This window comes from Micromys minutus (genome assembly GCF_963924665.1).
Source record: "Micromys minutus genome assembly, chromosome: 19".
NCBI classification, from domain to species: domain Eukaryota; kingdom Metazoa; phylum Chordata; class Mammalia; order Rodentia; family Muridae; genus Micromys; species Micromys minutus.
The window spans coordinates 25,103,863-25,119,306 of NC_137954.1; the positions used below are offsets into that span (position 1 = coordinate 25,103,863).

The window sequence follows — 15,444 nt, forward strand, 5'->3', positions numbered from 1 at the left end:
TCCGTTTGACCCCAGCCCCAGGCAGCGTGGTGTGGTGCCTAGATGGTCCTGATAATACTGAAGCAACTTAAAACCTTCTTGCTGACTAACTAGTGTAGGCAGGTTTTCTGGAGCTGATACATCTGGATTTGAACCTAGCTCTGCTTCAAATAGTTATGTGAACTATGTATACGACTTTTCCTGAGCTCTTATAGTCCATTGACTCTCAGACCTGGACTTTTTAGCAGGAGAGGTCTTTCTCATAGGACCACTGTAAAGATCAAGAATCGAATGCTGGAAAAACGCGGTGCCCAGGTCTGTAGCAATTATTCAATTACTAGTTAATTCAGTTGCTAATATAGCTGTGACCAGTTTCTAGGAATTGCACACTGCCCAGAGCCTAGCTGCCGCCAATTACATTTCCCGAGTGCCATGGGCAGTTACAGTTTCCTCCCAGCCCTCTTACCCTGTCTGTGGGAGACCCAGCCGCAGACCACATGTAGGTTTCCCAGGAAGACCCAGGAAATGACCTCCTGGCCTTTAGGGCTCTGTCCCCAGACCCCTGTAGCAGCCTCCTTTCTGCGTAGCCGTACCATTCCAAGGGCACCAGCCCAATGTTCTTCAGCATGAGGAGTACCACTGAGGGCGGGGCATTGTGTGGTGCTGCTCCAAAATTGAAGTCCAGTTTCAGAGGCGTGAAGATGGGGGGTGTACGGCTCATGCTGTGTGAAGTGGAGAAACAGCTCAGTGTGGGAGCTGGAGACAGCTCTGGACTCTGACTTCGGGTACCCATCCCCAGGCACAAGGTGAAAAACTTGTAATTCAGGGTGAGTGGGATAACATCTTAGCCCTAAAGTCAATCCTTGTCTCCCCCTAAGGATTTTCCCCACCCCCTACCGCCTCAGACTCAGCTTCTTGGGAATGCCCTGGTGATGGGGTGTTGGTGGGTGGTTTGTGAGGATCCGGGGTTTCTTGCCCTGCCCCCAAACCTAGCTTACCTGTGCCGGGTGGGCACCTTGTAGGTGAGCTCCTTGACAGTCGGGTCACGTGCCAAATAGCTATTGAGTGAGTCCAAGGAGAAGAGGTGCCAGAGGTGCTTGCGGGTGATGCCCTCAGCACTGCCCATGGGGCAGATATCCAGGATGGAGAGTAAAGGGTACACAGCTGCCAAGGAGACACTGCACAGCTCCTGCAGTTTGCTGTTTGTGCTATCTGGGGAATCAGCTGTTGGGGAGAGCAGAGGGCTCAGCTCCCTTGGGGCTAGGGGCAGAACCCTGCTCAGAAACAGTGGCTGAGCTGCTATGTTGAGCATATGTTCAATGGCAGCCAGCTCCTGCCTAAGGCTTTCCATGTGCTGGGCACTGTTCTGTTTTAACACAGACCCTGGCATCTAACTTACACCACTATTACCAAACTCTTTGCAATTCAGCATAATTCACAGACTATAAAAACTACTCTGTAACACACACACACAAACTCAATAGGCCTGATATATTCACAGACACATGCAAGCACCACAACTAATTTATACAACGTTTCCACTGTCCTCCCACAAAAACCTCAGTACCAACTACCCATCCCCCACACCCAGCAATCACTAATCTATTCTCCACCTGTGTATTTTATATTTTCTGAATGTTGGTTGCTCTGCTTTTTCTGATTGGAGTCTTTCACTTAGTGTCTTGTTTTCAATGACCATCAGTATGGTGGCACATAAGCTATCCAGTGTGTGTGTGTTGTGTGTGTGTGTGTGTGTGTGTGTGTGTGTGTGTGGCCTAGAGTCTGTGACCATCTCCCTTTTATTGACGGAGAAGCTGAGGCATATTTAGGTGAAACAGTTAGCTAGTAGCACACAGCCAGTAAGTGTGGGAGAGTCCAGATTCAATCCCAACCCTGGCAAGGGGGAAAGTAGCAACTCCATCTCTTAGAGGAGAGAGCTGAGGCTTCACTGAGGATCTGCCTGTGATTCTGACAGAAGGCAGCACATTCGCTAAATCTCATGTACACATAACGTGGACAGACACAGTTACACACATCAGATCCTGAAGGCGCAGTCCGCCTGGCTCTCACTCTCTGTGCCAGTTTGTCTAGAAGTTAGCATGCCTCTAGCTCTCTCTCACAAGTCACCTCTTCCCTTCCCCCCTTCCTGGCTTCGAATCTCTACTGAGTGCCCAGGTACCTCTTTGGGGCAGAAGACAGTAGCTAATGGTCCAGGAATACTTAGAACGGATTTTAGGACAGGCAGTCAGATAGATGGTATCTTGGGAATGAGGTGGCATGGTCCCTTCCGAGTGGTCAAATTCTAGAGCTGGAGGTGTGGGGGAGGGGAGATGGGGGTGCAGGGGTCACCAGTGGTATCTGAACAGAGGTATCCTGGCTGCTCATGTTCCTCCTCAGGCAAACCCTCCCCTGGGTCACCACAGCACTCCCTGATGGCAGAACAGGCTGGGGCAGAAAGAGCCATGCATCTTGATGTCACAGGCATTTGCCACAGTTAAAAGGTGGAAATGCTAGATTTTCAGCCATCTTGTCTGACCCATACCATGTACGGGCCATCTATCTTAAGCACACAGAGGCATACAGACACATGTACACACCCCTCCCTGGCCCCAGACCCGGCCCAGGTCTCAGTACCACAGGGGTCATTGTTGGGGCCCTTGGGCCAGTGCTGCTCCAGGACCAGGCGGTAATACAGGGTGCAGTTGCCGTCATTCAGGAGTACCAGAGACTTGACCTCCTGGCTGTTCACCAGTACGTTCCCAAAGTCCAACTCCTTTGGCATTGCCTGAGATCACAGCCAGCTAGCTTCTGGGGGTGCCCCCAACCCTAGTCTTCAGACCATCCCCCCCCAAGGAAAAGTACATCTGTGGTTGTGTGCAAGAATCCGAATCTTATCTTCTACCTTGTCACCTGCTTTCTTAGGGGTGGGCCCCTGTGACTTTCCCTCCCACCTGGGTCCTGGCTCCTCCCCCAACAGGGCTTCTACTCACAGAAAGGCATCCAGTAATGCCCATGCCCACCAGCCGAATCCTGTAATGCACGGTGGGTTGGGGCTTGGTCTTTTGTGGCTTTCTGGCTTCCCAAACCCATATCCCCACTCGGAACAGGTACTTGGTCTCCTCCAAAGGGCTGAAGATCCATGTCAGTGTCTGGGGTCACAGAGATCGTTCATTCTTGCATGCATGTGTCCAGGACACCCCCTCCTGGCTGGGGAGGTCTTGTTACAAATGCTTACACCACTTTTCCATCTGCCTGTTTATACACACTTGTTTATGCCACTTTACACACATCATGTATACTGCGCACTGTAGCTGTCCTCAGACACACCAGAAAAGGTCAGGATCCCAGTGCAGATGGTTGTGAGCCACCATGTGGTTTCTGGGATTTGAACTCAGGGACATCACTCCAGCCCTGCATACATCATGTAATCTCATCTCCAGAAGCCCCTCCACCCTACATCTCCATGACAAGGACATGGTGGTATTTTCCAGACTTATTTTGATGGAAACTGGAGCCTCCGAGAAGTGGAATATCTGGACCAGGGTCAGAAACCTGGTGTCCAGAGGCTGGGCCCAGAACTCAAGTGGGCTTCTACATGTGTGTGATCTCCTAGGCTCCCATTTTTCATCCCTGGGTATTTATGGGTACCATGTATTAGTAGTTACTACTCTGAGTCTGACCTACCTCAAAATAGGGACAAAGTCTGTTATTTTAGTGACAGTGTGGGTCCCCCTTTTGCATTGACCTGGAACCTCTGGGTGTTTCCTTTCTCGCCCCTTCCTGAGAGAGTCACCATTTGACCCATACCCAGCTGATCAGATGACCTGCCAGGAATCTTGTTGCTTGGGTATCATGTGTACTGAAACTGAGATATGCCCCGAACCCTGGCATCACTGATGCTGCATTCCGTCCCAACTCTGCATCCCTAGTCTTGAACCTTTAATATTCTTCCCCCACAAGTCTCAATTTCCTGTAAGATTCGGGTGAGAAGGGTGTTACTAAAATCCACCCACAGGCTAGGGGAGGTGACTACAGATTGCTTAGGCAAGTGTACATTATAGGCCACAGGACTGGTAAGACAGGTAAAGGTGACAGGTACCCTCTTATCTACCCTTGGTAACAGGCCCAAGCACTCACAAGGTTCTCGTTAGGGTGGATAATACCCCTGGAGGGATGGACAGCCAACATCTTTTGGTGCTGCTGGGAGATTCTCCACTCGAACTCCAGGGGCAGCCGCGAGGGGTTGTGAAAGGTAAAGTTGCTGGTGGAGGAACAGCCCACCCAGGTAGGCTTGAAGAAGATGCTTTTGCAGGTATCCAACTTCAGCTCCAATGGCTCCTCCCTGCTCTGCATGCTCACTTCCTGAGCCAGAGGAAGGAAGGAAGGGCAATGCCATGACCTCTTGGCTCTCCCTCCATTTTTAGGGAGCATCTGCGCAGATTTTCATACTTGAGAGGAGACATCCAAAGCTGTCTTCCAGCTTGGACATAGCAGCTTCTCTCAAAAGCAGATTAAAAAGAACCCAGATCTAGGTGTGGTGGAAACCCCAGAACTAGAGTGGCTGAAGCAGGAGGATTGCCTTGAGTCCAACACCAGCCTGGGCTATACAGTGATATATTGTGGTTTTTGTCGTTTTGGTTTGGTTTTATCAAGACAAGAGCTTTCCTGTGTAGCCCTGGCACTCCCTTCATAGACCGACCAGGCTGGCCTTGAACTCAGAGAGATCATCTGCCCCTGTCTTCTGCCGAGTGCCACCACCACCTGGTAGGCATAGTCTTCAAAGAACAAACAAACATTGAACCCTCAGGGACCAAGAAAGAACGTACCAGTTTTTCATGGGGCAGATATGAGTCTAACCATCAATTCCTGCCCCTGAGCTGGCTGCAAACACCCATCTGCTCCCTTCAGGTATGAGTCTGGGGTCTTTGCAGCTTTTTCCTAGCCCCAAACTCCATGCAGCAGATAGCTCACTGAGAAGCAGCTGAGTTACCAGGGATGGAGCCCAGAGCTCCCTCCCTCCTATTCCTCCATATTAAAGAAATGTCTCCCACCCCTATCCCACCATGTATGTTGGCAGGGACCCTAAAAATGTGGTTTTGGAAAAACAAATGCCAGGTCGTGGCCTAAAGACCCAGTAAAGACCCACTTCTCCTATCCCTGTCTCCTACCTTGAGATACTGGGGATAAAAGTTGAATTTCAGGTAAAAACTGTGCTGTTTCCATGAGGTGCCCTTGGGGTACGTGCTGATAAGGAAGATCTGGTGGGCTCCGGGAGCGATGAGACCAGAGGAGGGCCTCAGGGTGATGTCCGAGCTGCTATTGGGGACCAGACTGAAGGTCAACAGCATGGAGCCTTTGTTGACCAAAAGCAGACTTCTGTAGGAGGGCTTTCCAGAAGACACTGCTGGGAACGTCTGGGAGTTGGGGAGAATAAGAGATCTCAGATCTCCATCCCTAGATACACGTTTGGGGCCACCTAGGTTTGGATAATGCTGTCTCCAAAGAGAGCCAAGATCTCTGCATATAGCCAAGCCAGCAAAGAGTTCCTGAAAATTAAGGGAGGTCACAGCCTACCACCAAAGAATACTTCTGTCCCTAAAGACCTCTAGACATAGGGATGTGGTGGTCCCAGGTCCCAGGGAAATTCAGGCCTCTGAAGGCCTGTTCCTTGAGGTTACAAGTAGAGTTGATTTTTAACAGTGTCTTTTAGAGAATCTGCCATCCTGATTCAGAAGTCTGGGGTCATTCACTCATTCTAGATGATTCTCACTCAGATGTCAGAGTGGGGGTAGCCCCAATAGTCCCAGCTCCTAAACACTTCTTGGCCATTGTGGATACGACCAGAACTAGGCTAAAAACTAAACAGGCTATACAACACAAGGCCTATAGCCCAAATTCCCACCCAGTCGTACCAGCAAGCTTATGTGAGTCAGAAGATACACAGCCTGCCACTACACTGCAGACAGGCATCAGATCACACTGCGGGGAGCTGCCAAGGTCATCAGCGCAGACATCCAGAGCATCAGGGGAGCTTTATTTTAGAAAGAGGTGACCTTGGATGGGTATCAAGGCAGCACAGACATAGGGTGAGAGAGCAGAAGTGCACATGGCACAGGGGATGGGATTGTCTCAAGCTATTGTCTCAAAGTGATGCCTTCACAATCAGAAAAGGGCTAGTGAAAAATTGACCATAGAGGCAGAGTCTGGGAAGAAAAAGCAGAATTGGATTCTGGAGACTTAGCCCCAGGCCATGTACTACCTCCTAGGACAGACAAGTCTTTTAAGGACCTAGGGAAGAGGCCTGGGAGGTCTGACCCCCAGAAGACTGGCAGGACTCATGTTTTGGGCTAGTTCATCTCCAGGGTTTAGTCTAGGGCTTGGGAGCCAGCAGGCGCTCAGTGATCAGGACAGATGAAGGAGTTGGAGAGTATAGGTCCCAGGTGGATAGGGGAAGGTGCCCAGTCTCTAGACAGTTCTTGTGCCAGGACACGCATAATCCAAAATCAAGCTACTTGCTGCCCTAGATCCCTAGGATGGCCAGGAAGGACATGGGGATCCCTTACTGAGGCAATTGGAAAGAGAAACAAAGAAGTGTGGGTGGGGATCCCTCCCTCATCTTGCTCTGGCTATTCTTGGGGCCATGCTCACCTTGGGTGCATCCAGGGAATATTGGGGTATGTGGTGCTCTAAGGCAGGGTGATAGCTGTGACCTTGAGCCCGAATCTTCAGACACCAGGACGGGACCACTGTGCAGTCTTCTTCAATATTGCTGCAGCACTGAAGGACCTGCCGAGGCCAGACCACAGGGAAACTGAGTCCAGGGTCGGGTCCCTCCCTAGCCCTGTGCTGTAGGCATCCTATATTGGGCACAAGAAAGGAGGGTTTGAGGGACACTGCCTAGGACAGCCATGTATAACCTCCCATTGCCACTGGAGCCTCTGTAGGGAGGACAGTGGGGTGGGAAGCTGAAGTGGGTTTGTTTATAGGAATGAGCCCAGAATGGTGCTGGCCAATGGACATATAACACGAGGCACAGATTCTGGCTGAAAATGCAATTTTAAATGTTTCAGTTGCCACATTCTTTAAGAAGTGAAATTTCAATAATATATTTTATTTAACTCAGTAGTTCCAAACTCCAATCACTTCAGCATGCAATCATTATAAAGGCTATTAAAGAGTTATTTTCATATTCAGCCTTTGGAATCTGGGTATTTTTTATACTCACAGTACATCTTCTCTACTCGGATCACTTTATTTCAGGTGTTCACTGGTCACGTATGACTGGCTGGTGCCTGCCTTGTGGATCAGCACAGCTCTAGAGCCTATAATCTGGTGTGCTCAGAACTGGCCAGCAGAAGTTAGCATCATATTCTTACCTGTCTCCCAAAGCCCTGCTAATATATGAGAATGGAACAGTCAAAGATTGTACTTTGTCTGGGTGGGCAGAGTAGCATATGTATACCTTGGTCTACATTGGGATTTCCAGGCTGTCCAAGGCTACACAGTGAGACGCTGTCTTGAGAGGTGGGGAGAGAGGAGAGAGAGAGAGAGGGAGGGAGGGAGGACTCCAAGGGTATAGTGAAGTTGGTGGAGTTCTTGCCCAGCAGGCATCAAGCCCTGGGCTTGGCCCCCAGCACCACATTAGCTGAGTGTGGTAGTGCATCTCTGCAATTTCAGTTCTCAGGAGATGAAGGCATAAAGAACAGAAGTTCAAGTCCTTGGCTATGCAGCAAATTCAAGACTAACCTACACTAGACAAGATCTTCTCTATAAAAACTAAACAAACAAACAAAAACAAAAAACCCACAACCCTGCTTTGAGCAAGTTGTAAGTTTGCATCTGTAATCTCAGAATTGAGAGGCAGAAGCAGAAAGATTGCAAGAAGTTGAGACCAGCTCTCTCTGAATAGTGAGAAAAACCCTATCTTGAAAAACAAACAACCAAACAAGACACAAAAAACCTCTAAACAAAATACAGAAGATTTAAAAAAAAAAAAAAAAAAAAACCTAAAAGCTACAAAAATAAAAACAATGTTTTTGCTTTGGGTACCTTCTTTAAGGACAAGTAGCCAGAGACCCCTACCTGACACCCCCAGAGAGTTCCTCCCTAGGCACTAAGGTTTTCCAAAGTGCTTGATCGTGGTTGAGTTCTTCCCTGAGGGAAGGGGAGGGAGGGAGACCACACAGAAGTGAGACACAGAAGGGCCAAGTGAGACCAGAGCCTAGGAGAATAAAATCAGAAGAAGAGGGCACTGTCCTGCCAAGCAGGGGAAAATGGAAGCCCATGGAGAGAGACAAGACTCTGCTGTTCAGGTTCCAGGGAGAGACTTAGTTTCCACAGTCGTTTTGGTCTGTATGCACACACCTTATAAACGGCAAAGGCTTCTAGCTCCACAGCGTATAGGCAGTTGGGGGAGGCTGGCTGGAAATGCAGGCGCAGGGCTGTGGACTTGAGAGGGGGCACGTCACTAGTGGCTGGGGTCACCCAGAAAGGGCAGTCAGGTCTGCGAGTCCAGACCACGGTGATCTTGCCCTTGGTATAGTTCCTCAGGCACAAAGGAACAGGGTTGGGGGCCTCAGGCCCAGGACAAGCACCAAAGTTCACATCAATAGGCTCTAGACTGACAGCTGGGGCAAAGATGGCCAGGTCCATGGTGCCGTCAAAAAAGTACTCCGTCATAGGGGGGATATTGGGGTACTTTAGGGCTGGCAAGTCCTCCAGATCCTGCATAGGGAGAGACTGGGACAGGGTTCAAACGTCATTCTTCTTGCTGCTGATTTTCTTTCGTTCCCTCTTTTCCAAGACTTCAAATGCTCCATTCAGGTCATCCCCAGCTACAGTGAGTAGTGTAGGCCCAGGCCTACTCCATGACTTGCTAGGGATCCTGGAGAGAACAACCTGCCTCTGTATGGGGCTGGAATGTCTGGCACCTCACATACCTCAATGGGCAACATGAGAGCCCCATCCTCATCCCGTTCCAGCTTTTTCTCCTTTAGCATGGCAGCCAGGATGTCAGGAGGGTAGAGGGTCAGGCCCCGAGCCAGGTGTGTTCGATACCAGGTGAGGTGCTGAGGCCTCAGGATGGCTGGCTTGGTGCTCTCGGAATGGCAGGTCCCAATCATGTCCAGAAATAGTGGGTCCTGTGACATTTGTCCATGCAAGACAGAACCCAGGGTAGGTGGTGAGGCAAGGGAAAGTGGGGCTTGGACAGAGGAGAGTCGGGGAGCAGAGGCTGAAGAGCGGTGGTCAGGGGAATATCTTCAGAGCTGCCTGCTAGTTGAGGAGATAGTATTATCCGGGGGCAAGTCAAGGGGAGAGCAGCCCAGACCTGGAGGCAGGATGCTCAGCTATTGCCTGCCCTTCTCCTACTGCCCATGATTTCTGGGAATTCTCCTGCCGACCAGTGACAACCAAGAGCCTCTTAGACCCAGCATTTAGCCCCACCCATGGGTGGAATGGCAGAAAACCACATCTGTTCTGTTCCTTTGCTCCAAGTACTTATGCTGCCCTTGTGAGAACCAGGCAAAGAACCTCTTCCCCAGGGAGAGGGGTTAAGCCCAGAGCTCAGCTGGTTGGGATAGATTCCTAGGCTGCATCTCAGCTTCAATTTTGTTTCTGTGTCCGAGTACCGAACATTGCATGCCCACAGGGTCTGGGTTTGGGTTCTAGCTTCAGAGATCTCCCCTCCTGCACATGCTTCCCCTCCCCAACTCACTGACTGGCAGTAGTGACATCAGAGGCAGCCAAGCCTACAGCCCGTGGGCTGTCGAGGAGAAACTGGCACACTCACCTGGACCAGTGAGCTTTTGTGCACCCTGGCCAGGCTCCGCCCCTAAAGCCATGGCAGAGGTTCTAAATGGGGAGATGACCCAGTAAGTTCCCTTAGATGTTCTGCAAAGAGGAGACTGCCCCCCCCCAAGCCTTGGCCTTCATCTCTGAGTCTCAGGGTCTCCTTCCCATGTCTTGGTCCCTTCTCCATCACTTACCTGGTGATGGATGAGACAGGCCACCCTCCGGAAACAGATGATAGGGTGAGTGGGCTGGTAGGCACAGTGCAGAGTCATACGGGTCTTGCCTGCCAAGGTTCCAAAGGCAGGCCTGATGCTGAAGACGCTCTCCTGGCAGTCAATGTCGAACTGGAAGTGAGCTGGGCAGTCTGACTGGTTCTCAATCCACAGAGTCTGTTCCGACTGCTCCCCAAGCTCCACCCAGTTGAAGTTGACACAGTGATGCTGAAGTATTACATCAGGACCTAGGGGAGGAGATGGGTCCCTGTGAGAGGACCTTGCCCTTTGGGTGAGCTGGGGTGCCAGCCTCAAAAGAGATCTCCTATGAAGTCCCATTGCTTGGAGTGCTCCCTAGAGCCAGGCGGCCAGGCTGGATAAGGCCCAGGACCCCTGTAAAACTGAGCTCCACCATTACTGTATGGAAAGATGGGATCACCATGTAGCCACCATGCTTCCCCCACAATGGCCACCAGGGGACAGCAGACACTCAGGCCCAGGGACCAGGAAGCAAGGGTCTTTCTGGAGCAGACAAAGAGCTCAAAAGGAATGACTCTCTAGTGAGATGCTCATGGTCTGGGGAGCACAACACCCTGGGATGGCCATTACCTCTACAGAAACCAACAACCTGGAGCAGAGTTTGGGTGGCACAGCCAGAAGGCACGATAGAGAAGTAGTCTATGGCTCTGCTGTCCAAGGTCTTTGGGTGAAAAAACAGTGACAGGCATTTCTTCTCCCCTGGGGGCACAACGCCTTGGCTTGTTGGACATGAGAAGCTTTGGTCTTTGGTCAGCATGTCTTCCGTCATTTCAATCTTGAAGGGGGCGTTAACCTGTAGAGCCAGGGGTTGGGGGAAGGAAAAGTTCTAGTCAAAGATTTGGGCAGTCTGTGCATCATACGGAGGAAGCCACATGAGGGATGAGGGACAAGTGGTATTTAGGCTGGCCTATTCGAGTGACAAGCAACACTAGGAGAAAGGGACCATGCTCGTGTCCCATCTCAAGTCTGCTCAGAGTGGGGGAACATCTTTTACCTCCCCAAAGGAAGCATAAGAACCAGCCTTAGCCCTGATGACAGGATGCTCAGTGGGCTACAGGACACATGAACCCAGCCTAAGCTGAGAGGAGAAACAGCTGTTGACACATGTATCAAGAGACAGGAATGTACAAGGCTTTGGGATTGAGGGTGGGGAGGAAGGGGCTTGTATATAAGTATATCCAGGTTTGGGGGTCCCTGAGCCTTGCCCATTCCCACTTGCAGATCCCTTCCCAGTGCATGCACACCGCAGATGGGTTATACAGCCTGATTTGCCGCTCTGCGACGAAGCCCACGGAGACATGGCCAAAGTGTAACACCTTCTGGAAGCCTTCCTGATCCTGGTCCTCAAGCTGCTTGTGCTTTATGCTCACTAGCAGCTGTGCACATTTAGCTGGGGCAGAGAAGGGGGGTATGTCTCAAGGAGAACCTATCAGGGCCTCTATAACCCCATCTGAACAGTCTCTACAAGGCATGTGTCGTATGTCCCCCTGTCCCCCACCCCTGCCCTTGCCCCGGAGAAGGGTTGGTCTGTGATTTAATAAAAGATACAACCTAGGTCAGGTGGAAGGGCAAGAGGCAGGGGGGACCTGTGGGGCCACACTCAGGGAGGGCTGAGGAGGGTCTCTGGTGGGAAGGCAGGTTTACCTGCAGCCTGTATGTGGATGCTGTTCTTCTGCTTGTTTCCCTTTCCATACCAGCACAATGCCTCGACTTCATGGATGACAGCTATGAGGGGCTCAAAGGTCACTTTGATCTTACAACCCAGGCCTGGCTCCAGTAACCCCGTAGTGGGAAGTATCTGGAATGGGGTTGGGACTTCCCAGGTGAAGAAGGTGGGCAGGTCCCTAAGAGTGAGGGGGTAGGTCAGGTCTTGGGGTTCTGTGGGCAAGAGGCTGTCTCCCCTGCTCACTACAATTCTCCCAGGGGGGGTTTCTATCTCGACTTCAGGGCCTTCTCACCCCACATTGTTCAGACAGAACCAAGTTTCCACTGTGTCCCCAATGGCACACATGGGCAGTTGCAGAGATGGTGGGCAGACTAGCTTGTAGCAAGGCAAAGTGGCCTTCAGGGTCACGCAGAACACCCCCTCTTCTTTTTCAAACCACAACTGGTCTGTGTATTCTTTCTGCAGGATAGGAGGTAGAGGAAGAAGTAATACCAGTGAATAGTGCTCAGGTAAGAGCCAGGGATCAGACACCTTACTCCTGCTGAGCCAGCCACCCCTCCAACAATTTCCCGGCAGGAGACCTGTAGCCTGCCATGTCAGAATTTCCTGAATGCTCATATTGTCTTGGTCTCTGAGGAAAAAAAAAGCCACTTTTGTGGGAAACAAGGAATTATGGGGAGCCAGATCAATGGCATATCCTTGTAATCTGTTCAAGAACCTGAGGCAGGAGGATCCCTTGAGCCTAGAGTTTCCAGGATAACCTAAGCAACATAGTGAGGCTATAACTCAATATACTGAACCTCAAAGACAAAAGCTTTACCAAAAGACATTCTGAGGAACCTTGCAGGGAGTAAGAGCCTAAGGAGCCAACAGCTTTGTGGTGATAATTTCAGCCTTTCTGACCCCATGCCCAATGGGAAACACCCCTTTATTGAACAAGATCAAAGTCTGAGCCCCTTTTGGGGTCTTCCTAAGCTGTAGACTTTTTAAACTTTTATTTATTTTTGTTGGTTTGTTGATTACTTTTCTAAGGTAGGATCTCACTTTGTAGCCTTGACTGGCTTGAACTTATTATGTAGACCAGGATGGCCTTAAACTCAGAGAGATGTTCCTGCTCCTGCTTTCCAAATGTAGGATGTACAGGTGTGTGTGGACATCCCTGCTGTTCAGACATTCCTCCTATCCTGAGGTCTCTGCTCTCTTGCCCTTCCCCACACTGAGCTGCTTGTTCGGAAGGCCTTACCGCTTCTAGAGGTCGGAAGACAATGGGGAGTGTGAGCGTTATGCCTGGGCTCAGGAAGATGGGCTGTGGAATGATAGTGAAGAAGAACTTGGTCTTGGGAGGCCTGCAGAGAAGAGCCAGGTGGTGAGCACGTCTGAGCCGGGCTCAGAGCCACCAGAGGAAGCTGGAAGATTGAAGTAACTCATTGAGGGGCCACAGTGTAAGGGGACTGTTGTCTTCCTCCTCCCTGCAACTTTGTTTTTTGGGACAAGGACTCATGTATCCCAGGCTGGCCTTGAATTTGATATGTAGCTAAATGTGACCTCTGCCTTCTTCTAATCTGTATCTACCTCCCTAGTGCTGGCTTGTTCCATCATGTTCAGTTTATACAGTATTGGAGATCAAATCCAGGCTTTGTACATGCTAGGCAGTCTACCAAACAGGCTATATACTCAGGTCCTTCCCACCATGCACACATGCATTTATACACATGTACACATATTCATATACACAGTTCATCTTTATTTGCTTGGAGACAGGGTCTTAGATAGCACAGGCTGACTTGTTGAGTAAAACCTTGAACGCCTCCTGATCCCCCAAGCCTGTGCCACCATAGCTCGCTCCCTACTCCTCTACTCCTACAGTTATCCAAACAAGATTTGTGTCTGTGCTGAAGATGATGGTCATGGAGAGAGCTAGGACACACTGTTCTGACTTACGAGGGTCCCAGCAGGGGAGCAGGGGAGCAGCAGAGTTTGGGGGTGTTAGAAAGAACATGGGTTGGCAATGACTGCACCAATGGCCTGGTAAGTGTGAGTGGAACAAACACATTTACAGAAAATGCAACGTGAAAAAACAACCCAAGAATTAGTCAATTGGCTTTATGGTCACGCCACCCGAAACTGTTGAAGAAATGGAAAAGGTAGGCAAGAATGTTCCAATAAAGAACACACTAGGGCAGATGGATCATAGCAAATACTGCCTAGCACTAGAGGAAAGACATTCCGGTTTTAAACTCTTCAGGATGATACAGAGACACTCCCTAATGTAGTCTTTGAAACAGCCATATATTATTACCAGAACCTAACAGAGGCAGAACAAAACTAGACTAAACTTACTCAGAAACAAATACTAGGAGGAAGGAGGAGGAAGAAGAAGAAAATAACAGTGTTGGAATTATCCAGATATTCATGGTTAGTTTAATTCGGAAAGTCAGCTGATATAATATACCACATGGACAAAATAGGGAAAAGGCAAAACAAATGACACCAATTAAAAAATGTTAGGGGCTGGAGAGATGACTCACTGGTTGAGGCCACTTCCCAGCACCTACATGGTAGCTCACAGCTGCCTGTCACTTTAGCTCTAGGAAATCCAGCTCCTCCCCTCTTTCTGGCCTCAAGGTCACCCAATACACATGCATGTACACACATGCAGGCACACACACACATGCAGATAAATAAAAGTCTTTAAAAGCTTTGAAAATATTAGAAAACCTAGCCAGTCAAGGTGGTTTATATTTTTCATTCCATCACCTAGGAGTCTGAGGTTTGCCACAAATTCAAGGCCAGCCTGGTCTATAAAGTGAGTTCTTTGCCAGGCTGACCTATGTTGTAAGATCCTATCTCAAAACTAACAAAAAAAAAAACCAACAACCTTCAAAAAAACTATCAACCAACAAATGATGAAAACAACTTTAAAGCACATCACATAGAGCCGGGCACAGTGGCACATGCCTATAATGCTAGCAGCTGAGAGCCAGATGTAGGAGGACTGGGTACTGTAATGTGTAATTTCCCAAGTTCTTGCATATGTTTAGCCAAATCCCAAATGTTGTATGCCAAACGTTGGGTATATGTGTATTGAGCTGACTTTAAGATTTTATGAAAGTTCAAAGGGATAAGCAGGACACATAATCTTGAAAAGATGGATGGAGGACTCCCACGACCAGATAGCAAGTTTACTGAAAATTCTAGCAATTAACCCCAGAATGACACTGGTCAGTGAGGAGCACAGACCATATTCCAGCTAGAGATGTACACAGTTCGGCATCAGTATCTCAGGAAAGACCATCAACCAGAGCGCACCAGCGCCAACCAATGGTGGTGAGAAAACTGTACATTCAGCTGAGGAAATATATCACCAAACCATTCACAAAAAGCAATTACATATAGATAAAAGAACATTTTGAAAGACTCTTTAGAAACATAGGAGTGCTGGAGGTGTACACAGAGAGATAAATTGCGTTTAAAAAGAAAAGTTTACAAAAAGCAAATCATAGTCTTTCCTTTAAAGTTCCTAGGGTCAATTGTACTGTACTGTTTAAAGATGCCAACACACATGGCAAATTCATTTGGGAAAAGCTAGAGAGTCATTAGAACAGGAGGCAGGATACTTGTTCTCTGCTAGTGAGGCGGTCTCCCAATGTGGGCTCCAGTTAGTCGGTATTTCTAGGATTCTTCACAGTGCATGGGTTTTGAATGTTCTTCTGACTTGGTGACCTTTTAAAGGTTGTTTTGTTTTCTTTTTAAGAG

The 15,444-nt window shown here is 49.4% G+C and overlaps 1 protein-coding gene across 1 annotated transcript in view; it reads right to left on the reverse strand.

The window, feature by feature from the left end:
- CFAP65 (cilia and flagella associated protein 65) overlaps positions 1–15,444 on the reverse strand; it is a gene marked incomplete at both ends in the record, with an annotated part of 32,331 nt that overhangs the window by 15,455 nt on the left and 1,432 nt on the right. Inside the window, 16 exons of the mRNA XM_080932907.1 lie at positions 573–701; positions 978–1,203; positions 2,159–2,287; positions 2,614–2,764; positions 2,970–3,128; positions 4,117–4,341; positions 5,148–5,393; positions 6,628–6,765; positions 8,344–8,718; positions 8,919–9,119; positions 9,966–10,231; positions 10,593–10,815; positions 11,267–11,412; positions 11,667–11,866; positions 11,981–12,147; positions 12,932–13,034. Of these exons, the coding sequence (XP_080789033.1) occupies positions 573–701; positions 978–1,203; positions 2,159–2,287; positions 2,614–2,764; positions 2,970–3,128; positions 4,117–4,341; positions 5,148–5,393; positions 6,628–6,765; positions 8,344–8,718; positions 8,919–9,119; positions 9,966–10,231; positions 10,593–10,815; positions 11,267–11,412; positions 11,667–11,866; positions 11,981–12,147; positions 12,932–13,034 (3,084 nt within the window). The remainder of the gene's footprint in view (positions 1–572; positions 702–977; positions 1,204–2,158; positions 2,288–2,613; positions 2,765–2,969; positions 3,129–4,116; positions 4,342–5,147; positions 5,394–6,627; positions 6,766–8,343; positions 8,719–8,918; positions 9,120–9,965; positions 10,232–10,592; positions 10,816–11,266; positions 11,413–11,666; positions 11,867–11,980; positions 12,148–12,931; positions 13,035–15,444) is intronic.